Here is a 26,321-nt window from a genome sequence, read left to right as displayed (position 1 = left end):
TAACAATTTTGGGACTAGAGTTGGAAAACATATTTCTATTGGTTGTCACACACATATTCGTTTATCCGGATACATTAATATAAATAACGAAAGGTATGTAGTGGTGTATCGGGTAAGCGGTAAGTAAAGCGCGATCCATTGAAGTGTAGACCGCCGCGTCAGTGTTTGCGCTATCGGCAAGCGAGGTGCTCGAGGCCGTATCTGGGTACTATAGACTGTCGATGAAGCAAGCGCACAACAGTTTCCGAAAATATTTCTTATTCGAAATGTGTTACTACTGCAAAGAAAGAAATCGTGGTTCCATTGCATTTAGGTGAACGAATTTCATGTTAAAGCATTTTATTGGATCATGGTTTTCGTCCCATCTATCCCTCAAATACAATACGTATATTTATTTACGTTCTAGCTCTATTCTCTATGTCGTGACCATTTCACACGCTCCCTTGGAATGCATATTATTCGCTACTTTCCTCTTTATGGTTTCAACTTGAGGAGAATACTTTTTCGAACACGTGCAAATTAGCACCCAGTATCTAACTATGAAAGTTTTATGAAATAGTATTACCTTGCTTTTTCTCAACACATTTATGCATAAACTCAACGAGGGAAATAAGTATGAATTTGATTTAGAATTACACTTTTACAAATATATGAATTAAATGTTATTTCTGTAATGAGATCTATAACTATGAAGCATCAATATAATGAAGTTAGTAATTTAAAAAATTATAATTAGTGTATATGTATTATCCAATATATATATAGCCCCAATCCCACCACTCACTCACTCACTGACATAAATGTTCTCCATGAAGGAAGCCCCGAAGGCGAAAAATGCCCGATTACGACCCCCCATGAAATCGTCCCAAAAGGCCGAGAAAATTCAAAAATCTCTCAATCGGCCCTTCCTTAAGGGTGAAAATGCCCTTTTCTCACGTCCTTAGCAACCGTTGCCACGAGCATTTTTTTTGCACACATTGTTTCCTTCAATTCTTAATTGTCTAGCTACATTATATTTCTCACAGATCATTAGCACACACATGAATGAACTCGTGGTTTTGAAAAGGTGCCTGAAACAAGGGTGACATCTACATAATAAGGAGTTTCAGCCCAGATACAATTACGTATATATTGTTATACTCAATGCGTAAATATCTACATCGTGCTTGTTTTAACTAAATGTTTAGGGGGTTATAATGACATGCAATTCCTTAGAGAACTTGCCGTGCCTGTTGTTGTCCATGGAAACGGAGGTTGCTAGGGAACTTGAAGAATGTTTATTTTCACCCCGAAAACTACTGTAAGGGAATTATGCTAGACTCTTCGAATTTCAACATGCGAGCATCAGAATTTATTACAGAGGCAAGGTAGGCATTTTAGGGGAATGACGGAAAACAGTTATTATCCAATTACTTTCAAAAATGTGAAAATAACAAAATACGTAAATATTGCATTTTCAATTTAGTCGCTATTCAATTCGTTGATGCAAGACATCCAACAACTTATCTTGAAACAGTTATTATTTACTCAGTTCATTATTAAGAAAATAGACAAAAATAGTTTGAATATTTGTACCTTATTAGAGTCCATACACACATAAAGCTACTTTCTAAACCTTTCAAACTTATACATATGTTCCCCATCATCCAATACAACATGCAGACATTTTCAAAGTCATTAAGATCTATGAAGAACCCCATCTTTAAGATGATTGCGCCCACAACGTGGCCGAAGGTCAAGCATGCGAGCATACAAGACGTGGCCAAAGGCCACGTCGAAAGTACGCGAGTCCAATATATATAAAGCCCCAATCCCACCACTGACTTACTGACTCACTGACATAAATGTTCTCCATGAAGGAAGCCCCGGAGGCGAAAAACGCCCGATTACGACCCCCCACGAAATCGTCCCAAAAGGCCGAGAAAATTCAAAAATCTCTCAATCGGCCCTTCCTTAAGGGCGAAAATGCCCTTTTCTCACGTCCTTAGCAACCGCTGCCACGGGCATTTCTTTTGCACACATTGTTTCCTTCAATTCTTAATTGTCCAGCTACATTATATTTCTCACAGATAAGTAACACACAGATGAATCAACTCCTGGTTTCGAAAAGGTGCCTGAAACAAGGGTGACATCTACATAATAAGAAGTTTCAGCCCAGATACAATTACGTATATATTGTTATACTCAATGCGTAAATATCTGCATCGTGCTTGTTTCAACTAAATGTTTAGGGGGTATAATGACATGCAATTCCTTAGAGCTTGCCGTGCTTGTTGTGCATGGAAACGGACGTTGCTAGGGAACTTAAAGAAAGTTTATTTTCACCCCGAATGCTACTGTAAGGGAATTATGCTAGACTTTTCGAATTTCAAAATACGAGCATCAGAATTTGAGGGGAATGACGGAAAACAGTTATTATGCAATTACGTTCAAAATGTGAAAATAACAAAATACGTAAATATTGCATTTTCAATTTAGTTGCTTTTCAATTCGTTTAAGCAAAACATCCAACTACTTATTTTGAAACGGTTATTACTTACTCAGTTCATTATTTAGAAAATAGACAATAATAGTTTGAATATTTATACCTTATTAGAGCCTTACACATATAAAGTTATTTTCTAAACTTTTCAAACTTATACACATGTTCCCCATCATCCAATACAACATGCAGACATTTTTAAAGTCATTAAGATCTATGAAGAACCCCATCTATAACATGATTGCGCCCACAACGTGGCCGAAGGTCACGCATTCGAGCGTACCAGACGTGGCCAAAGGCCACGTCGAAAGTACGCGAGTCTTATATAAATACAACTACTCTCCCATCTAGTGCTAAAAATTGAATTAATGCTGTATCATAGTTGTACATGTATCAAACTTATACATATGTTCCCCATCATCCAATACAACATGCAGACATTTTCAAAGTCATTAAGATCTATGAAGAACCCCATCTATAACATGATTGCGCCCACAACGTGGCCGAAGGTCACGCATTCGAGCGTACAAGACGTGGCCAAAGGCCACGTCGAAAGTACGCGAGTCTTATATAAATACAACTACTCTCCCATCTAGTGCTAAAAATTGAATTAATGCTGTATCATAGTTGTATACTAACCTAAGAATGAAAATTTTACCTATAGTAAGTAGGTGGACATGATCACATTTAGTAGTAAAAATTCGTGAGGTATTATGGGTAACAACAATAATGTGATGCAAGTCACTAATGTATGCAATTATATTCGTCAGTTCTAGCTAGAATGGTTTCCTGCCACACAAATATTTTACGAAAACTAGCAGGTCTCATTGGAAGCACGTGAAACTTTGATTTGATTTGATTTTTTATCCTTATCGTCGCTTTTCTCCCTCCTTTGTCCAAACGCGATGACGAGGATGTGATGATACGATGTAACTGATGAAAGAGCACTCACAAAGAACGTTATGGCTATGCCGGGATTCGAACCTGGAACCCTGGTTCTAACCACTCCGCCACGTAGGTCGGCAACTATTTCCAATGAAATTATTGAAACTCAATCTTTTCCTTTTCAGACACGTTCCAAATCTACAATTATTTATATTTCCAGTATCACGATGAACATTGTTCTCTGATACGATCTCCATAAAAAATAAGTATAACTACAGTAAAATCTGTTTGATTCGGAACTTGATAATTTGGACTTCACTTAATCCATATATTTCAAGGCAAGAAGAAGGAAGTTATGGACATGCATTGCGTTCTTGTATAACTAACATTTTGTATAACTTTATACGTAAAATAATGTTTTCTAATGCTTAATTTTTGGACTGAATGTGGATTAAAGGTCCAGGAATTTTAAATAAATTTAATTCCGGTCCAGGAGAGAAAATCATCAAGCGTAAATGGGTTCTGGACCGGAAAGAACCTTTTCTCTGTAATGCATTTCAATTCGGTCCAGGAACCTTTCTTACCGGATCAGTTTAAATATGGTTCAGGAACTTTATTCATGAAACAATATGTAACTTGGACCGAATTTAAATTGTGCGAGAAAAAAGGTTCCGGTATTGTTGCGGAACCCAATGGAACCCATTAGAATTTATGTGTTCCTGGACCTTAAACAACTATGGAATCAACCAATTACTTCGTGCTAAGGACAATCTTCTGTATGTTACACCGTGCCAAATAAACGTGTGCAAGTTTTTCTTCTTTTCATTTTTGTTTATTATGTAAAAATATACAAACGTTTAAAGATATGTATATGATGGTAGTTTATTGTGGTATGTCAAAATGGTGAGTGTAGATCTACGTAAACGTCCTTTGTCCATTGTTGTCGTGGCCTGCAAATTGCTGTTCCTCCTGGGCATTTTGCTGCTGGGCGAGGATGATCTCCAGAGACTTCCGTATAGCTTCTGGCACGGGCGGGGGCGTAGGAAGATGAGCCCCCTCGGCGCGGAATCCATTCTCGTCAGCTGTGTAGGTGACGGTGATGACAGAGCCATCTGGCGCCGTGTACGTGTACGAACCGTGCTGCACCTGCGCCTCTTCGTCCTTAATCCCCAGGTTCTTCACGAAACCTGTCTCCTCTGCTTGGATGTGATTGGCGGTTTCGTAGCTGCAAAGACGTGAAAATATTAACTAACTAAGTAACTCTCTAGCTTTCTTAAACCCGAAGGTTTTGCAGCAACACAAGCCTTCCATTTACCCCTATCCTGAGCAAGATCAATCCAATCTTTTCCAATCTTACCGATTTCCATTAGGACCATCTCAACGTCATCCCTCCATCTTCGTCTTGACCTTCCTACAAGTCTCTTACCATCAGGTTTTACAACAAGAATCCTGTAAACTCTTCTTTGCTCTCCCATTCGTGCCACATGGCCTGCTCATCTAAGTATTCTTAATTAGTTAGTATAATTATTCATTATAGTATTGAATACAAACAAAATTGTCTTCAAACACGAAATCTATACCCTGTCCCAGTTATCTCTGGAGCAGGATAACGAAAACAAGTCCTTGCACAAGTAGTGACGCGAGACAGCTCCACCAATGAACACGTGAGAGGGAACAGGATTGCGAGGACGGGTTGAAAGCGACTGTAGCTACCAGCCTTCACAGCGTGCACTGCTTCCCCCCTCTCCCTCTTTTCTACCGCTATGCGCGGCCTTGCTCCAGAGATAACTGAGACAGGGTGCCTTGGACAGCTTCTGTAGACGTGGTAATAAACCTTGCTGCAGAATGTTACCAACTCTTATCATGCATTCGTAAAGTTACATAACAGCAAAATCGTCTTTAAAGATGCATTCAGGCCCAAATCACATCTGCAGTCACTTCAGCACCACAAGCGAACCTTGACAGGGTTCTCTGCCGTAAATATGAGTTGTAAATCACGGTGTGACATTGCTTCATGCAAATGAGGGGAACAAAGGATTGGGGAGGAGACAGACTTGCGAGTACGTGCAAGCGACGTCTTCTGTGATTAATGGCCCACCTTTTTATTCTGATTCTAAGATTTACGAGTATGGATTCTCTTGGGACTACCCTTAATCTGCTATGGTGTAGTTAAGAGTGGTGTAGAAAGAGGATTTCTCTCCAGCGCCAAATTGTTCGCAGGAATGACGCTAGATAGCGCGCGGAACAGCTTCTTCACTAGAGCGAGTAACGCTCCAACACGCAAACCGATCGGTATACGCTCGTGAAGCGAAAGACACAGTGTAATTGAAACTTAAAGTGAACATAGACATCATCTCCATGTTAAAATGTAGTTTATCTTACTATTACAACGATATTTGAAAATGAATAGATGATTATGGGCTGAAACTATCAGTGACGATTTTGACATGTATATTTCTACGATTATTGTCATTTTATTATTTACACTCGAGCGTAGGAGACTCGAAAGGGTATGATCGAGCGAAGGTGGTCACATGCAGTACTATAGTGTAGATAATTTCTCATTGATGTTGTGTTGTTACACTTAGTGTTATTATTGGTAAGAAAAACATGAAAGTTTTCATAAATCCTTCTCTGAACCTGGTTGAAATATATAAAGATATTGACTGATTGATTTAATTTGCTTTACTTAGCTTTTCTGCCACTTTTGAATAATCGCGAAGATGAGGATAAATGCTGATAAGATGGATGAAGAGACAATCACAAATATATAGGAACGACACAACACGATCCCTACAAAGGATTATACTGGACGTGAAACAGACACCAGAGCCTCGCTAGTCTGCAAAATGAGAGGTGGCAGGGAGGTTAGGTTAGGTTAGGTTAGGTTGTTGTAAAGTTATTCAAAGACAAAAATAGTAATCGGGGCATTTTAAAGTTGGTCTGCATTTATCACTTTGCGTTTTCCTAATTAAATATTGGTTTAATTTTTTTAAAAAAACTGGTTTGCTCGATTTTTGGAGGGGCTCCAGCCCCATCAGATACCCCCAGTGAGTAGAGAGGACCTGTAATGTCTATTTTGAAGTAGGATGTATCATGTGATTATATTGCCATCTCTCCGCCAGTGCTACCCCATCAAGAATTCGTTGACACGTCAGGATCTTAAAGAACAGAAAATAAGACATTCCCTGAAGATTATATATCTGCAGATCTGCCTAAAACAGACGGCAAATACCTTACGCACTGACACCTTGATATAAAATGAATGCATTACTTTTTGTGTCATACTCCAGACAGAATTAGGTGCACACGATACAAAAATTTAACCTACAAAGGTCCTCTGTGATGGCGCAGTGATAAATACCCTGTGGAGGAACATGCTCATTCGGATCCCGCTTTAAACAGTAGCTCCTGTCCCGATTAGCCTTTCTGTGCAAATATTGGACTAAAACCACAACTCAAACACACTCTAAATTTTAACAAATAATTTTAACGTTTAATCTGTTATACGCGTAGGAGAAGGATTTTAGCTTAAAAAATAGAGAGCGAACTGCATAATTTGTATTCATGTCCAATTATAATTAGAATAATTAAATCAAGAAGACTTATGTGGACAGACCATGTGGCACGAATGGGAGAGGAAAGAAGAGTTTACAGGAGTCTCGTTGGGAAACCTGATGGTAAGAGACCTGCAGGAAGGCTAAGACAGTTGGAAGATCTCATGAAGACCAAAAAGCATAACTTCTTTCAAAGTTCTCATCTTCATCTTGTAAATTTTACAAATCTGTCAAGTTAAATAATTAGCTTTAAAATACGGGAGTAATAAATGCAATGTTTTAAAAACTTAATACTATAGAGTTGGGAATCACAATAGACATTCTTTATTTCTATAAAGTTTTTAATTGCGCATATTGGGAAGTTTCATATATGTCTATATGTTTATAATTTCCCGAGAATTCCCATATAGTAACTACTACGTAAGCCACGACTATTTATTTTCGTTATCCAGAACTACGATTTGTTAATTCCTTCATTCATGTATCATTTATTAGAGGAGAAGGTCTAAATATGGACGAAGGTTTAAATATGGGTTTTGGAGTTATCAGTGCTCCCGAGTGCTGCAGCCTGGCAGAGGCTATTGGAACTGGTTATCTGTCAAGGACAAAGGTTGCGGCCCCAATTGACAAGAGAAATGTTGGTTAGTTTCGGCCTTGGACGCTGTTATAGAATTGCGATCTCCGAAAACTTTTTGCAGGTATGTTTTAACTCAGCGCTTTCTGAATTCTCATCTGCTTTGTATAGGTTATGATATTAGCGGAACATAAAACAGATGTAGGCTGTTATAATGCCATGATTTGTTTGTGAAATATGTACCACAGAGAGCGAAAATAAATTGAAGAAGAAAAATAGCGTGATGGTCAAAATATGGGCTATCACATGAGGTCTAATGTTGAGATCACATTTTCAACAAATATTTGGATGTTTTTCTTAATTTCGATTTTTCCCATTCCGCGTGATTTTCAAAACAACAGATTTTTCATAAATATGAATTTTATAATGTTCTAGCGATAACTGACTTTTTTATAAAATTTTAATTGCTTTTTGTGATATTGCCACTAGTAGCCCATATTTAGACCACAATTTTGAAATACATCATTTTACCATTTTGTTGAAATTGCCTTTTTTTTAAAAAAAAATGGAGACCTTGTATACTTTAGCATGCTATTACATTTAAGTATATATATTTCATAGATATGCATTTTAAAGACAGGTCCTTGATATATTATTTCTTTCCTCCCATAATTACAACATAAAAAGAGTGGCCCATATTTAGACCTTTTCCTCTACTGTTTAATTTAGCCTTGGGGGTAGATAAAATTTATTTTGATTCTAAATCCTAGCAGATGGAACTAGATATCATAAAGTTGGATTTAGTAACTCATTAAATTGATTTTAATGAACATGGTGGTTTGAGTATATGAATTTGTAGGGTCTCAGTGACTGGTGTTGTATGCAGCAATGTAAGACTATTGTTAATAGCTTCTGTGCGTAATAGAGAGCGGAATATTAGTTACAGGAACTTTCTGAAACTTGTACATCAATAGTAACAATGTCGTTGACTGTCATTAACGGATCTACAGTGATTAGAAGTTTTTATTTTAAGTCCAATCTATGCAGAGATAAGCTAACAAGGATTGGACCTATAGTTTAAAGCAGGGCTGTTAAAGGTCCAGGAATTTTAAATAAGTTCAATTCCGGTCCAGTAGATAAAATCAGCAAGAGCAAATGGGTTTTGGACCGTAAAGAACCTTTTTATCTGTAAATTATTTCAATTCGGTCCAGGAACCTTTTTTCCGGATGAATTTAAATACGGCCCAGGAACTTTTTTTCAATGAAACAATAAGCAAATTGGACCGAATTTAAATTGTGCGAGAAAAAAGGTTCCGGTCCCGATAGAACCTATTAGAATTTATGGGTTCCTGGGCCCTTAAAATTTTGGGTGCGTCGGCACTTAAGGGCTATTTTGTACCTGTCACGTTATACGGGATCCAGTCCCTTACCAGAAGTAAAGTTACTGTAATGTCGTTACCTAAAATATTAAAATATTCTGACTTCTGTTAAAAGCTGAGGCTGTAAATGGGTACTCAGCACACATAAGGACAAAACACAAGACAACACACACACTCAGTTCATCAAGGTTATACTGGTCGTACGTTCAGACGCCAGAGCCTCGTTGGTCTGCAAAATGCAGTTCAGGGTGTAGTACATGGAAGTGAGGTTGACAATTGGGTGTACTAAGTGGAAGATCACCACTTACTCCCCACCGAAATACTATGTGCCTCTACCGGGTATTGAAATCTGGACCTGTTGAGCTGCTTCTACCTTTGTTGAGATCTTCATTCATTCTCATCATTCGTCTAAAGTTCAATGCCATGATTTCGTTTGTTTTTAGTCCTTCACTTCTCTTTACTGCCACTTTTTAATCGCGGAGATGAGTGATGATGTGATGAAATTGATTAGATGCAAAGCACATCAATGCCCAGGCAGTGATCGAGCCCGGAACCCCCAGTGTCGTAGCGCACTGTGCTAACGACTTCGCCATGAGGTGTGGCAAGTAGAAACGCACAAAACGTTAAAAGAAGAAAAAAGATATCCAAAGAAAGAAAACTTTGAATGCGCTTTTCGCAATTTCCGATTGTGAGTGACAAAACAATCGCTCACAAATCGCGTAGCAGTACAATACATCTATTTTCAATGCCCGAAGACCATAGTGAGTGACGAAACGTCCACCGAAAAGACGAGAGACGGACAGCCTAATGGAGTCAAGGTCACGGAGATGAGTTGAAAGTAAAAGGGAAGGGTTCCGAAAAGAAGAAGGAAAAAAAAGGCATATGAGGTGTGAAAGTAAAAGTAGAACAATTGGCGGGGGTGAAGCAAAATATAGCTTAGAAAGCGAGTGGCTTACGTCATCGCCGAAATATGGCGGCAAACTCTTCCGGGGTTCTTGAAAGGAGGGCGTAGGAGCGAGCTGACTTTGGTTATTTTTAAGTCCCTTATGAGTCGCGGCGATGCAGTTAATGGAAGAAGAAATTTGAGGTTATGAAAAAGAACAAGACGTCAGTCCACTTAACATTAATTAAGTTCTCCACGTGGACGAATTAACAGAAAAAATGTATAAAGGTAAAATTACCCATGTCTACATGGGCTCTCGTCTGTAGATCTACATACTTTTTCGATCTGGATCCTAATTGATTGATTGAATTGGAAATTATGGGTCCGTCAGCACTTAGGATATTTTGCACCAGTCAAATTATGCGTGGTCCAGCCCTTACCGTAACTAAACTATAACTAATATAACTGTAAAGTGTGAGGACTAAAATATTCTTACTTGGAATAAAGGGGCACTCAGCACATATAATGACGGAACAAAGGACAACACACACACAACCCTACAGAGGATTATACTGACCTTAGGTCCAGTCGCCAGAGTCTCGTTAGTCCGCAAAATGCAGTGCAGGGTGTGCTACTAGAAAGTGAAGTTGACAACATCACCCCTTACAGCTCGGATCCTAAAGGAATTGTTGTGATCAGCACCACGATTCTGTTACTTTTTCCCCTCTCCCCCACAGACGAGAGGCTGGGTGAGGCGTTTTATACAGAAACCTCGTCGGATGATATCTTCCACCAAGGAAACTTCTTGTTTAGCAAATTCACTCCTCCCCTCCAAGGGATACCAAGTGACTTGAAAAGTGAAACGTTTTTGTTGCTTGTAAAATAATAATGGAAAAAGTCTCACTGAGTCCGAATTAGGCTTCTTGCTTCGGGGTGGAGGGTCGGGGGTGGCTACTCAGTGGCATATGTGTGACTACATTTTGGAAGGTAGGTTTCTTGGGTATGGAAATGTGTATGTTACCAGCAGTAAACTATTATATTGGTTCTACCCTAAATCATTATGATAACATTTACACGTAATTTAGTATTCTAACAAAACCCAAACTCATTCACAAAGAGAGCTAGCTGGCGAGCTAATAACACGGAAAACCTGATGAAATTTCTATTCCAAGTTCAAACTTAACGGCCATTTAACCTGCCTACAAGTTTCTTGTGAACACTTTGATACGTGTAGAAAATATCAGCACTATACCATGAAAACCTAAGTGTTTTCTCGGCTCGGTGAGGTTGGTTAGTTGCAGAATAGTGTCCTACTATAATCAACAAGGCTGCTTTTTTTTCGGCAGGGAAATCTTTGATAACTGGACAATTAATGGACGCGAGTAAGTTTTCAATTATGTTTGTTACATAGTTAGGAAATTGTATTTTATTTGAGGCTGATAAAAACATCCCTGGTATGGATGAAGATAATTTTCCTTTGCTGGGGATACAATATTTTGGGGGATGGGATTCCCTGCATACTCCCCTCTAATGCACATACTGCGGAGTATCATCTTCCAACTGTCTGAAATAGATATTGTGTCGGAGGAGAGATTACGGTTTCATGTCCAGACTAGATTAATCGACGTAAGAATGAGACGCATGTCTGCTCGGCTTATTGGTGACTAATAAATTACAATAAAAACGTCACTAAATCAAAATTACTTTATTATTCGTATTTATTCGATCCATTTGTCTGCCTGTCTTATTGTTTATGTATACGTTATTTCTTGTTGTTTAATGTGCAAAAACATATGTTTATAGCATGTTTTTTATAAATACTGTTCAACATTTGGCATCGATACTGTACCACAGCTAATAGAATACTGCATTACACCACTTTAGCTAAAACGTACTTGTTCGAGTCTCCAACGCTGGTGGCCAGAATTAAAGTTACCAACTTAGAGCCCTCTGTAGCCTGTTTGAGGCATCGTAGAACTCTGAAATTTTGTGAATCCGCTATGCAGACCATGGCGAAGAGGATGGCGATAAAAAAAAAAGAAAGTTCAATTTTCCGCCACCAGGTTGAAATGTGGCGCTGTAGTTCCATGATGGGTTGTACAAATAATCACGTTAAGTGATTTAGCTGAGTTATTAATTAGAAAGACATTTGTTAGTGGCTGGAAGTTACGAGAAAATAATCTATCGTTTATTGCAAAATTTGCAAGGTAAAGGAAAATCCATAACCAATTGCAGAAGTTTACGTCATTGTTACAACCCATCATGGAAGTACAGCGCCACATTTCAACCTGGTGGCGGAACATTGAACTACTTTTTTCATCACCATCCTCTTCCCCATGGTCTGCATAATGGATTCACCAAATTTCAGATTTCTACGATGCCTCAAACAGGCTACAGAGGGCTCTGAGTTGGGTAACTTTAATACTGGTCACCCGGTACAATGGAATATCGTTTTAAGGTGGCAATAATAGTAAACACATAAAATATCCGCTTTGGTAGTTTCAGCCCTCATCTGTTTCATTTTCATATATCATTGTGTCTTGGTAAGATGGACTAAACTACATTTTAGTGTGGGAATCTATAACTATGCTCACTTAAGAATCAATGTCACTGCGTCTTTTGCTTCACGATCCATATTTGAAGGCCCACTGCCACAGACAATTAACGGTTATACTGTACATTTACGTACTACTGGGTTATGTGTACCGGTACATATTGCTCGTGTTATCTGTTCGAGAGCTATTTTCTCGAGCGAAGAGCTCTTGATTCAGTACGCTATCTAGCGTCGTCCGTGCGAACTATCTGGCGCTCGAGCGAAATCATCTCGCTGCAGCACTCTTGATAACTAACTTTAGATGAAAAAATGCAACGTAAAAAGTTAGCTGGAGAAATAAGGATTTAAGAGCATTAATTTCCACTCCAACTAACAACCGTAAAACAATTGCCGCGACAGATTTTAAACTATTAATGCTTAATAGTTAACCAAATTTATGGAATTTTAACGATACACACATCTACACACCTACAACTTATAATCATTATATCTTTATACATGATTAAATAATAAAATTAGGAAGTTTCTTTATGTCTGATTACTTTACTCCAGAGAACATGTAAGTTTGTCTGTGTTGGGGCTATCGTCGCCATGTTCTCATTCTAGCCAAAGCAGAGAGAAATGAGAACGTGAATGTGGTTGCGCCACGAAACAAAAACGGCTGTGTCCAGTTATCGTAAATTCACAGACACTGTTCAATTTTGACGGTATAATATTGTAAAAGTTACAGTAACTTATCACGATGTGGACGTTTGCAGCCACAATGATACCTCCTACAAACTTCATTTACATTAAGTTCTAACGTGTTATCTACAGAGATCACATTAGAAACGAGAAATGATGATAACAAGTAAATTTCTATCCTGCGTATGAATCCAAGATAGCTCGATATAAAACACATGTTAAACTAATGTTTTACTATCTGCAAACGGTTGGTTTATTAGATTTGAACTATTTAACTATTAAATAAACATGTACAAAAAGCTAGTGGAATTTCGTCATTTCAAAATATCTCACACACGATTTATTAATACATATACATAAATCATATATAAAGTAACCGGAACAGATTTCTTTCCAACAGTATTAACATTTTGCATTCGTTACTAATGGAGTTTCACTGAGAAATTTTATGTCACGACATTATTTATTTGTTACGTACAAATTATACTTAAGTATCCATCGTCTATGTCTCTTCTGTTACAACTATAAGTTATTTAACTGTAAAGCACCATCTTTTGACAGAAATGCTTACTTTTAAATAAAAACTTACCTGGACTTGTAGCTTCCATCAGGACCTAACTTTTTCAATTGGCTTATGATTGGAATTGGGGTGCGGTACTGCTCCTCATTTGACCTTTGGTTGTGGTCATTTCTAAACTCCTGTCCTAATACGAGGTCCAAGGTTATGAAGATAAAAGCCCATGCCTATAAAATAAAGTTTACTGTACTGTGTATCTGCTTCATGGAAATTTATATAGTATTAAGGCTAAATCTACGGGAAGTGTTGCTTTTCTTCTCATATTGACGAGAGTACATTTCATAACTAGACAAAGGTGTTTCACCATATAACACATAACTATATGTCCGAATACACACTTTCTAATTTAACACTATATTGTTGCAAATGATTCATCTTTATGTTTGCTTTAGAAGAAACTTACAGAAGCGCCATCTTGAGTCTCTTATAATCTTAACGCAAGCATTATTGCAATATTGTTTAGCATAAAAATAAACATGTTGAAATTCAGACCATAGAAATTAATGTTTCATAACAAGATTATATATATATATTATAGTTTAAGAAATGTGTTAATGGATCGTAATATAATGACTGTTAGTAACTTGAAAAGTCATGAAAGTGAACTACTTCTGATGGACGTACCAATTTACCAGTCCATTTATTCTTTCTTTGATATGATTCCAAGGTGCTCAATGGAAATGTTATTGGCATATCTCAATTAACTATATCTACCTAGGTATTTGGCAATATTATTTGTGCAAACGTATAAAGAAATTAAATTAAATATATGAGAGTAGCATTTCTTTACCCTATTCGGAAACTTATTGGTAAAGGAGACATTTGTAAGTCCATTCAAAAAATGGAATCTTTTCTTAGATAATCGTGATATTATTTTTAATTTTTAAAATGGTTACAGAGCCAATAAAGTAGCAAGTACACTAATGAAAATTATGAGAAAGTGTTATTCGCTTATACTAGTGGATTAAATAACCAGGAACATTTCACAATTGTTTCATATTTCGTGCAAATTCTGTACATTTGAGAAATGGAATCAGTTATTTTTGATTGAACGGATGACACATACAATTTATATATAACATCCTGAGTAAACCTATCATTAATTTCTAGTGAATATTTGATATTTATAACTGAAACAATTAATTAAATTAATATAATTCTCGATTGAATTGATTCATGTGACACCGATACAATTTATTTACTAATTTAACTCTTCTTCTACACGACGGACATTAAAGCTCATGCTGTATCTTACACTCAGTCATAACATTTCTCTTAACTAGATTAAATCATAGTATTATTCACACAAAACAAGGAGGATACATATAACCGTTCACAATACAGGATGATTCAATAGTCAACTAAAAACTCATGTAAAGGAGTTAGGTTGGATACAAATGGCCATAGTAGAAACAAGTTAGGCCTTGGTGGAATCATATTGGTGTGCTTCCAGCGGTCGTTTGGCATATTGAATTCAACTCAAAAGTTTTGAATGAGAAGGGTGTGATGTGATATATCAAATCAGGCTAGAATTTCACGGGAAATGCAGTGGTGACGGGTGTATCAACGTATCTTTGAACAGCTCAAAGGTATTAATGAATGCTTGTATCCATTCCAGCCTTTTCGGGGTGTTATAAAAAAAGCATTAAAATGCCTCTAACGCGTCAGTATGTAATCGAGATCATTCCATTGCACACGATTTTAATCAAATACATCCCCGAAGAGTTGAGCATTATGAATGGGGTTCTCGAACAATTGAGGCGTTGCGTATACGAAGGGTGAACTTAACAAACGTACATTGTGAGGGAAATGCGTTTTAAGTTGTCAGGTACAGTGCGAACTGCACAAGAACTTGGTAACAGTAGATCGGAATGTGTCATGCGTGATTTCCAAAGTTTCTTGTGGAGTCCACACTGTGCCTGACAACTTGAAACGCATTTCCCTCACAATTTACGTTTGTTGAGTTCGCTCTTCGTATCCGCAACGACTCAATTGCATTGTGATGCTTCTATTGGAATGAAAACTTCTTCAGACTGACAAAGCTAATGAATCACCCTGTAGGCACGTGCATCACTATCTCTCTCTCGTACACAGACACACACAATCGATACAATAAAAGAGTTCAATTTTGTGAGCTTTGGAATTTTAAGACTTTGTGTATGATAAATTGGATTTTCCTAATGGAAGCAATCTCTTGGTGATGTACAAAGGACTTTCTGTAGAAAGTATCTTAAGCAGGCATGTCTAATATTATCAACCACTACTCTGACGATTCTCTCATATCTATTCCACGTATCTCTGTAGTCATATGTAGAACTAGGCTCGGAGCAACTTCTATAAAGCTCTTACCTGTAAATGTAATGTAATCGACTGGGAGACAAAAATACCCTAAGAAGAAACAAATTGACTGAGATATTTTGTGGTTTTCTTCAAATTGCACAATTGCTGGGACTCTTCCTAAAACAAAGGCCACGGACAATTTCTCCGGCTTCTTTTCCTTCCATCATTCCATCACTTCCAACTATATTAAGATAATTTTATCATAGCTTGTCTTCTTAACACGAGGTAGTGTACAGTTGAAGACGAAAAAGCCACAATCAACCATGGTCTTGCAAGGATTCGAAACCTGGGGTCTCAGCTCCAAAGGATTGATTGATTGATTGAATTTTTGTTTAAAGTCCAATTTATGCACAGTAAGGCTAATCGGGACTGGACCTACAGTTTAAAGTGGGATCCGAACCACTTGTGCATTCACCGGGTATCGAACCCGGGACCCCTTGATTACAAGGCAACAACGCTACCACTACGCCATCGGGGAGGGCAGCTCCAAAGGAGGAAGTATCAATAAGTTAGTATTCAGTCCAGTTTCCGAAGAAAGTTTATGAAGCTATTTTTTTATTTCCATCTGTCTACTTTCATTGGTAAAAGGTAAAACTCCCCTGCATATAGCATCGTTCGATGAAGGCGCATTTAGGGGATGTGGGGATCGGGACTTACATATTATCGATCAGGGTCATTTTGGAGGTGATATGAACAGCACCACGCTCCGGCCGCCATAAACCTTCCAGGGTTAGCCTCAGGGACTCATTGATTTGAGCCTGGGTGAGCCCCAGAACCGCTTTATGCGGGTCAAGGCCGGTAAAATTCCGACCTTAGAGAACACCCATCTCGGGAATGGAAGCCGGGTCTCCCACGTGGCAGTCAGGTGAGAAAGTGATTTGGAAATAAGCAAAACGTGGTTACATTGCCGTAAGCACAACAAGAAATATTTAAAAAATATGTTTAAACTCTATTCATAGTTTGAAATCTTACACTCTACTGTACCGATAGACAAATCCTGATGCTTCGACCGGAATTCGAGCACGAGGCCCCTTGATTACAAGCCAACATCTATGCAATCAGGGAAGACAGCTAACTCTCGTGTACCGCAGTTTGAAAACCACTGCAAAACACCCAAGTGGACCACCTTCAAGCTAGATGGCCTCCCCTATGGCGCAGTGGTGTCGTCGTCACCTTGTAATCAAGAGGTCCCGGGTTCAATACCCGGTCGAGGCACATAGTGGTTCGGATCCCACTTTAAACTGTAGGCCCAGTCCCGATTAACCTTACTGTGCATAAGTGGACTTAAAACACCAACTCTGCCTTCAAGTTAGACCAAAGGAAAGCATACCCTGGCATTACATCTTAAGCCAGCAAACGTTTTCGTTTCACGACGCCTTTAGTGTTTCAAGAATTTTCCGCGCCCAAGTCAGGCCTAACTAACACTTGCAACGCTCAGTTACTGTGGTTAGGTTACTTCCCTTATGTTAAAAAATAAACACATATTTCAAATTCAGAAACACTTTGTATGTAAAAAGCAGTAAATAAGCTCATATTTGGAATAAGTGTCATTCCAGTGAAACTATTGGAACATTTCGCGGCCCCCCTGTTAGCCAGCCACAGCGCTCACTTTGGGACCACTGTCTTAAGGAGTTCTGGTTACCTGAACGGGCAATAGTCGATATACTTACAACGTTCCTCATTGTTACGTGTAATCCTTCGGGAGCAGAGTTGGACTGTTTAGAGAGATGGTTTGTTTGGAAGTGGTACGACTACTCGCCAAGACCCTTATATATACATGGAAACGCACAAGAGCGCTGTGGCTAGGAAAGGGAAGGGATTCGCGTGGCCTATTTTCCCCACTGTGTTACCGCCTGCTATCCATTATACAAGATCAGCCACATTTCCATGCTCTTCCTGGGTAGCTATCGGAGATGCATTGTATTCTCAGGTTGCAAATCATGTGTGCGTCACCTTTTTTTTCTTCTTCTCCGCCGTTCCTGATTACAATATCTTCTTTGTGCATTCCCTGCAAGCCGTCATCAGGGGAATTAACACTTCTGTCGCTTAGCTGTTTGTTTACGGGGTCTCGCAAACGGAGCGGCGCAAACAACATGCTAGTTGGCTGAGACGAATCGTGTGACTGGGTCGTCACGAACCGGGGCTGTCGTGTGCAATAGAAGACTTTGGAGATGCAGCAAGAGTCTTCTCTCTCGCTCTCTCCATGTCTGGTTCTTGTTTCATTATCTGCATCTAACAATACAATACTTCCTCAATTCACTGACTCCCCATTATTCTTTGTTTCCAATCGGACTTTGATGGTAACTTGATTTCCAGGAAACAAAAGAAGAGCTGCACGTTTCTTTAATCTCTGCTGACGCATATCTTTTGACATGATGTATTACTTAAAGAAAAAACAAACAAATTGCGAGTATGCATTGCATATACCCCAATAAGTTTATTGATCCAGTGGAAACAATGAAATTACTTGTCCTGATTCAATGCTTGGAGAGAAATAACAGTACGGCAAAAGGTAATACGCGATCCTGCATTTGTTTCATTTTTCATCTGAAACGTTCCGAGTGATTAGAATGTGGCCCAGGAACCTATACTTTCTAATGGATTTCTTGAAAGGACCGGAACCATTTTCTCGCACAATTTTAATTCTGTCCAAGCTGCGTATTGTTTCATTTCTTTACGGAACTTGGACCCTATTTAAATTGATCTCGATAAAAGGTTCCTGGACCGTATTAAAATTGGTCCGAGAAAAAGGTTCCTGGACCGAATTTAAATACTTTACAGATAAAAAGGATCTTTACGGTCCAGAACCTATTTACGCTTACTGATTTTCTCTCCTGGACCGGAACTGAATTTATTTAAAATTCCTGGACATTTAGTAACCCTGGTTTCAAGATGCTGCTATGTGGAAGACCAACCATATCAATATCCCGTGAATATATCATTATAAGAGCATGTATGGCTTGGCTGATAGAACCACACAAAGTTCATAGTCACCAGTAACCTATGCTGATGTTGTTTCAGTATGGAAAAAGCTGGAAGTTCCGCATGAGAAAGTGGAAACAGAAGAAGGCTCAAAGAATGGCTCTGAGAGAAGGTCATACAAGGTAACAATAAAAGAGAATAGATCAGTTATGCTTTAGACAGTGATGTGGTTGTGTAAGGAGCTTGGTGGGGTGGGTGTAACTTTGATTTACTCTAAATTTTGCATGACTAAACAACACGTACCTTTGGTGCTTTTTATCGTTAAAAGCTTATGAAAAAAATAAGGGTTGCTAGACGAGAAAATATTGCCGGTCATTTAGTCACGTAGATCCCCATATATCCTCATAACATATTATTCATATAACTAATTCTCTAGCCTTCTTTAACCCATAAGGGTCTAAGGTTCCATAATGGGTGGAGGCACAAGTGGTTCGGATCCCACTTTAAACTGTATGCCCAGTCCCGACTAGCCTTTCTGTGCATAAAGTGGACTTAAAACCAAAAATCAAACCCGAAGGTTTATGGCTGCAGCAACACTAGCCTTTCATCTGTTCCTATCCTGGGCAAGATCAATCCAATCTTTTCCACCCTTACCGATTTCCTTTAGATCCATCTTCGTCTTGGCCTTCTTACAGGTCTCTTACCATCAGGTTTCCCAACAAGAATCCCGTAAACCCTTCTTTCCTCTACCATTCGTGCAACATGGCCTACCCACCTAAATCTTCTTCGTTTAATTATTCTAATAATATCTGGACAATATATTAATTATATAACCTTGTCCACTCATCTGTGTCCTTATTCCTTTTAGGTCCAAATATTTTTCTCAGTTCTTTATTATCAAATTCTCTTAATTCGTGTTCCCTTTTTAATGTAAGGGACCAAGTTTCACATCCATAAGCAAAATTATTGTTTCGTTTTTATTGACTTTTAGTTTCTTAAATAATACACGAAAAGATATAAGTTTTATTTCCTCTTTAATATCATTTACATTTGTTAGTATAACTCCAAAGTTCTTTTTTAATGTACTAACTACATTATATTCATGTTTTGATCTTAATGTATTAGTAGGATGAAATTAGGATGGAACCCAGAAGTAATTACTACAGAAAGGATCTTTGGGGGTGTTGTTCATCTACTTGCAGAATATCAAAACCGTATGCCTTGGTGAAAAATATATATCTAAGGAACAATATGACGGATTACATAGGCTTTATCATGAATATTATGTAAAATACCTTTTGCCACAAAACCTTATCAGAAGGTTATTACTAGAGCCCGGAAGTTCAGGCATTTATTTTCGTTAAAATAGGCAGGCAAAAAGGCATTTATAATGTGGAAAATAGGCACTAAAAATGAAAAAAAAAAAAGGCAAAATAAACCGAAAAAAATGGCACATTTGGAAGTCGCTTACTTGTATATATAATTTCTGGCAACATGTTAAAATCTACATTGGGAAGAGCATTTCAATTTTCTCCGTCTTGATTGCACATAACTACAAGGTGTTTTTTTAAGTTCTCAACATTCATTGATAGTCGTCTGTCAGAGAGAATTATTTTCATAAAATAAAATGATCTTTCTACTTCGACAGAAGTTATTGGAGCATACATATAACAAGCTAATGTAGCTGGACTCATTTCGGTAACAGCATTTTCATCTTTTAGAATATCACAAATTGTTTTCAATTGTTTCAACTCCTTATTTGCACTCACTACCCGTTTGCACTTTTCCGCAACAGCTTACCCCTTTTCTCCTGGCACTTCCATCATCTGCTGCATAGATTCCTCGAAGATTTTCATGGATGCTACAAGAGTCTCACCTCTTTTTTCTAGCTTTGTAATTGTCTCTGGCAATGCACCATAATGCACCATAATGAACGACAGTTCATTATTCAGTTCTGAATAGCACAGGAGTTTTTCACTTCACGAATTGAAGCCGCTTCATTTTCTGGATGAGCATCGATCACCTCACTGATTTTTTCAAGGTTGTTAGCATAATATATAGCTGCTGATATCCAGGTTCCCCATCTGGTCAAGAGTGGTTGCGGAGGAAAACTAAGCTCAGGCGTAACTTCCTGAAATGTTCGGGTTCGAGAGGGAGATTTCAGAAATATCTTTTTTGTGTTCGAAATCAACCTCTCCACTTCAGCAGTCAATCATGCACAAGGAAATGTTAACCGAAAGGCAATATCCTAACTCAGCATGAAATACTTTTTCTCACACTTTTCTCCTTCAGCAATGTTGAAACATGCGTGAGTTCAATATTACATAAATAAGGCGAAATTATTCACGTAATAAACGGAAGAAAAATAAATGCCAACATTTTTTTTAAAACAAATGGTCAAATTTCATTGAAAAAGGCAGAAAAAGGCATTATAATGAAAAATAGGCAGTGGGGTCCAAAATAGGCAAAATAGGCAAAATGAAAAGGCTTCTAAAACATTCGAAACAACATAAAAAGCGTATATCCGGAAAAATTTTATCAATATATGCAGTAAATAAAAAGAGGCATTTTGCCAAACTTCCGGGCTCTAGTTATTACGTATCCATATATTGTATCAGCAGCTGAAATGTGTTACATTTCAATGTATGAAGGTATAATAGAGCATAAAATTCGAATTGTAAAAGTACAGGGAGGCACGTAAGTCACATTACACATGGAACTAATAACGGAGTAAGGTCTCAATGATCGAAAGGGTTCGGTGATAGTGATATTTCGTGGTCGCTGATAGGTTGGGGTGCCTTGCGATTTTGCATTTTTGGGAATGGTTAAAGGCATGCTGCACTCCTCACAACCAACAGACGTAGCGTGATTGTGACTGTTTGTGTGAGCTGAATCTTGCGCCACCCTGCGTTAAAGTAAAAAAATATAGTGTAAACTTATGTGGTGGTACGTTGTAACATGAATTCTTTGAAATGTTTGAAGTCTATAAGGAAATATAAATGTCAATGAGCATAGGTGTAACTTGGCGGTGGCGGGACCCACTTGCCCTCAGCCACCAAAATTTTCAAGTTTATGAAAATTTATGAGTTAATGGTAATTTGTTAACCTCCTGGAACTTGAGGTAACGAATATATTTTTATATATATTATTTTTCAAATGTAACAGTTATTTATCAAAATAGTCTTGGTTGATATTTTCATGGGTTTGGAAGCTTTTTGATTCTGCCCTCCAATGTTAAGCTCATTCACATGTGAAGCCAAGTTTCCGGCAGAAGCATCTGCTGGTACAACATTACGTTTTCTCCTCAGTTTTGTAGCGGCAGCGTACTACATGAAATAGACTGTGTGGTGCCAGTAGTTCAACGGTTGTAGCCTTGTTAAAGTGCTCTCTTTGTGTCCTGAACCATATACCTGGGTCTCACTTGCAAGTTGATAAATATTTCTACTGTTGTACATGTATATATTCGGGTAAACTATTGTAAAGAATTGTACTGACTGATGGAGATGAAACGTTTGAGGAGATTAAAACTTGCAAATTCCATAAGAATGTGCCGAACATTTAAAATAACATTAAATACACGGCAGAGCGGAGTGTTCAGCTCTTGCAGTAAATGACTATGGGCGAGACGGCGGTGTGCAATGAGAAGCGAATTTAGTGTTATCTCTTCTCTGGCGGAGGGTGATATTAGAAACGACATGCACTAATGATACGTATTACACTGTGAAGCTTGTCTGTTAATTACCCCATCCTGCCAAACCCCGAGGAGAAAAGAACTCAACAACATTCTGAAGGTCCTTGCAAGATGGAAAGCACTTTGCCGTCTCCAATAGCAGACTTTGGCAGCACCAGCAGCTGCTTCGTTTTCTTTTATGCCCGCACTGACAGAGAAGGACGATAACTGTCGTAAAATTTACTTCACTGTAGGGTGTCCCGAAGAGAGTGGCTCCATACTCTAGAGCACACTAAAGGAATCCGAATAAATTAGGATTTTCTGCAAAGTGTAATCTTCAGCAAAGTATAATGCCTTTATTATTGCACAGAGTTCCGCCATGTAGATGGAACATGAAGAATGTGCTAAGATGAATGGGATGGAATCGAGCGCAGATGGTGGCAATAATGAAGAATAAGTTGTCTTTGTAGAGACGACGAGGGCTCTGATAGCTCCGTAAACAAGTTCACGACTGGACAGGTACGGAATGCACCGGAACACAGATGAATACCAGCACAATGAATAGCTTTGAGGATGCGAAGTCGAAAAAAACGGGCAGAGGAATGCACAACACATCCACGATTGAGCTTCGATCTAATGAGATAACAATAAAGTCGAAAGAGAACAATGCGATCACTACGCCAAGATGTGTGACTTAATACGTCGAGAAGGTTTGAGAACTCGTAGACAATGCTACTTCAGCTGGCAGAGATGAGATTGCCAGGGCCTGAAGTCCACCGAAGGCTTGGATCACAATGTTGGGGAAGTGCTAAACACGACGAAGTGTATTCGAATGGATTGAGACGTTAAAAATGCGGTCGGACAAGGGTTAATCGCGCAGGAACACCGAATGGTCATTCACATCCACTACTGACAACATTGAGCAAGTCCGTGCCATGATTCTGACCCACGAGTAACTATCGATAAAGTGGCAAGTCATCTGCAACATTGTGATGCAAGTCTTCGGTACATTTCGGTCCCTGATACACCTTCAGACCACAAAAGAGAGATTATTGATCCTTTTTCTTCTTTGGTATACATGGAGAATGGCGCAGCCATTTTTAATCTCTAAACACTACAAGAAAACGAAATAACTGTGAAGCTGAAAAATACACTAAATCAATGACAAATGCACACTCCATTGACACCCCACGCAGAAAGCAGTGTAACCAACCTAAAGAAAATTATGGCAAAAGTGAAGATAATTATTTACCGACCCTCGTATATAGAATGATTTCCCCAAGCTTCCATCATTTGGCATTTTGGATTTGAGTTATCCTAACATTCAAGAACATTTCTACAAAAATGTTTTCTGTAGTATATACTTCCGGGAGCAAAACGTTTAGTGATCGCCGTTCTTCTTGGGTATAATTGGATGGTGCTGCGGCCATTTTTACCCTGTAAATACAACAAGAAAAGAAAAAAATGATTTTAAAGGTAAAATATACACTAAGTCAATGACAATTGAACACTCCATTGACATATCCGCTCAGAAATCAGTGTGGCCAACCTAAATAAAATTACAACAAAAGAGCACACAATTATTGACCTACCCTCGTATGTAGAATGATTTCCTCAAAATGCATTCTTCGGCATTTCGGATTTGAGTTGTCCTAACATGAGGAACTTTCCTACAAAAAATCTGTTCTGTAGTATTTAATTCCGGGTTTGGAGCAAAATATTATCTAATTACACCCTACTATATATTTAATTATAAAGAAAAGATGTGCTTTTTATGTACATAAATTATATATATATATATAAGAGAAAATATTTATCTCAAACATGCATCCAAATGGATTTCTTTTGTGTGCATGCTATTCATCATAAGAATATGTGTGTTCAATAGTATATGTGATCATTTTACACATCTATTTTGCTTCACAGACTATATTTACACAGCTTGAATTATCAATTATCTGGAGGTATTAATTTCAACTGACATTGGTTTCTTTCATTGAAAGTTCGCTTAATGTTTATGCAAGCTAATAGAGATTGGATGTACAGTTTTAAGTAGATTCGATCAGCTGCAAAATAACGAGGATTACTTGCTACAAGACTGAAATACACCTGGCAAGGAAGATAAATTATCACCCCTACCAGCGATGAGTTTGCCCCCTCTCTCTTCTATTCCAAGAAACATCCAGTAAATATGTGTTAAGATTGGTGTCAGGAAATAGTTAACAATATTTTAAATGTTTTGTACAACATAATACAACAATGCATTAAATGACAGAAAAAGCATGGGAAAATTTATAATTATCATTTAAAAGTTTACTGTTTCATTATTATCACATCAAATATTTGCGCGAAAGGATGAAATCGACGAAATGTTGGGAGATAATAGCTGCCTAATTTCCTCACGATGGTGCCACCGGTCCCATACAGAAGCCGAAACCTCAGGAGAAAAGTTCTTATGCTTCCCGCAGAAGACTCGAACCTGCGTGCGTACCGTAGACTTATGCCCAAGCTTGCGTCCTTGACCGCACGCCGCAGTGGGGGACATTTGAAATATACTGCAAATAATATAGAAACCATAAAATACCCTCAAATTATTCGTTACTGAAAATTGAGGCAACAGACAAAATTCCAGATTCTGATATTTTTCAATCATGGAATAATAAATTACCAAGTTGAACTCTGTTAGGCCTCCCGGATGGCGCAGTGGTAGCGTCGCCGCCTTGTAATCAAGGCGTCCCGGGTTCGATACCCGGTGGAGGCACATAGTGGTTCGGATCCCACTTTAAACTGTAGGTCCAGTCCCGATTAGCCTTACTGTGCATAAAGTGGACTTAAAACATCAACTCAACTCAACTCAACTCCTTGCATCTCACTAGGCTCTTCGCCATTACGCTATCAACATCTGTAGCGACGAGGAAGAAACAACTGAATGAATCATTGGCTTTCACTGAACGTACCCGTCAGTCTCCTGCAGCAACTTACGAGAACCTCTGGGAAACATCATTCAGGAATTTCCAGCCAAATGATTTCAACCTGCGACGTTCAGAGGGCAGAAAATGAGAACTACGAAGAATAGTCGGAAATAAAGTTTCCCTATTCTGGCCATCTGCAGAGAGTTTTATTCTGGGAAAAGAACATTACGTGACCAGAAGAGGCATCATTGCACCTTTGTACACATAGTCCTCAGCAACATTCAGGCACTTGTCGTACCGCTTCCCAAATTTCAAGAAACCCTGTTCGTAAAACTGCGTGTCCTGTTTACGGATGAAAAGACTTCGGTTTAAATTTCCATTTTCAGTTAATTTTCTTGTCAATCACGTAAATCAATCAAGTAAAGGAAAGTACTTGCGAATGTTCTTAATTTTAAATGCTGACAAAGTACTTTTCTCATAGTTAGTCAATAAATTTTGAAAAAAGATTTAAAACAACAAAAAGCTCGTTATTTATGAAAAAATGCATTTCAATCTGCTTTACCTTTGGTAGTAAAGGTAGATTATTACAAATGTTTATGTAGGCGCTATCTAGTGCTATTTTCCGTACAAACCATGCATTTCGGCAATTTGTAGACCATAAGATAGGACCAGGCAACATGAGCGTGAACGGTGTGTAACACATTTCGTTACGGGTCCGCACGAACTTTGGCCGACCCGAAGGCAGCTGTTTTCGAATTTGTCTTACATTTAGAAAAACCGTTCTACTAATATCTGAAACATTACATCTACTTAGAATTCCTTCTAGAGCATTCACGTGAATTTTTGTGTGTTTTGCATTCGCTGTTGGTTAGATATTCTCAATACTTTAATAGTCTTACGTA

General features: G+C 38.3%; 1 protein-coding gene across 1 annotated transcript; it reads right to left on the bottom strand.

The window, feature by feature from the left end:
• Positions 1-4,250: 4,250 nt before the first annotated feature.
• On the bottom strand, positions 4,251-17,647 carry LOC146002044 (endocuticle structural glycoprotein SgAbd-2-like). Its single transcript, XM_083139756.1, has 3 exons — positions 17,586-17,647; positions 13,588-13,742; positions 4,251-4,592 (listed from the first exon to the last, which is right to left on the bottom strand). Exons 1-3 carry the CDS (start codon positions 17,595-17,597, stop codon positions 4,283-4,285), a joined length of 477 nt encoding a protein of 158 aa, XP_082995882.1. The 5' UTR covers positions 17,598-17,647; the 3' UTR covers positions 4,251-4,282.
• Positions 17,648-26,321: the final 8,674 nt, after the last annotated feature.

Source organism: Lepisma saccharinum, chromosome 18 (genome assembly GCF_977018435.1).
Source record: "Lepisma saccharinum chromosome 18, izLepSacc3.1, whole genome shotgun sequence".
Lineage (NCBI taxonomy): Eukaryota > Metazoa > Arthropoda > Insecta > Zygentoma > Lepismatidae > Lepisma > Lepisma saccharinum.
Note: the sequence above shows the minus strand (reverse complement) of the source record. Positions and strands in the feature narration are given on the sequence as shown.

Bases quoted from the DNA above. Each gene is read 5' to 3' on its own strand.
- LOC146002044 (XM_083139756.1), bottom strand. The intron at 4,593-13,587 runs GTAAGTTTTTAT...ACGTCTTTGCAG, and splicing joins GATGGAAGCTACAAGTCCAG to CTACGAAACCGCCAATCACA.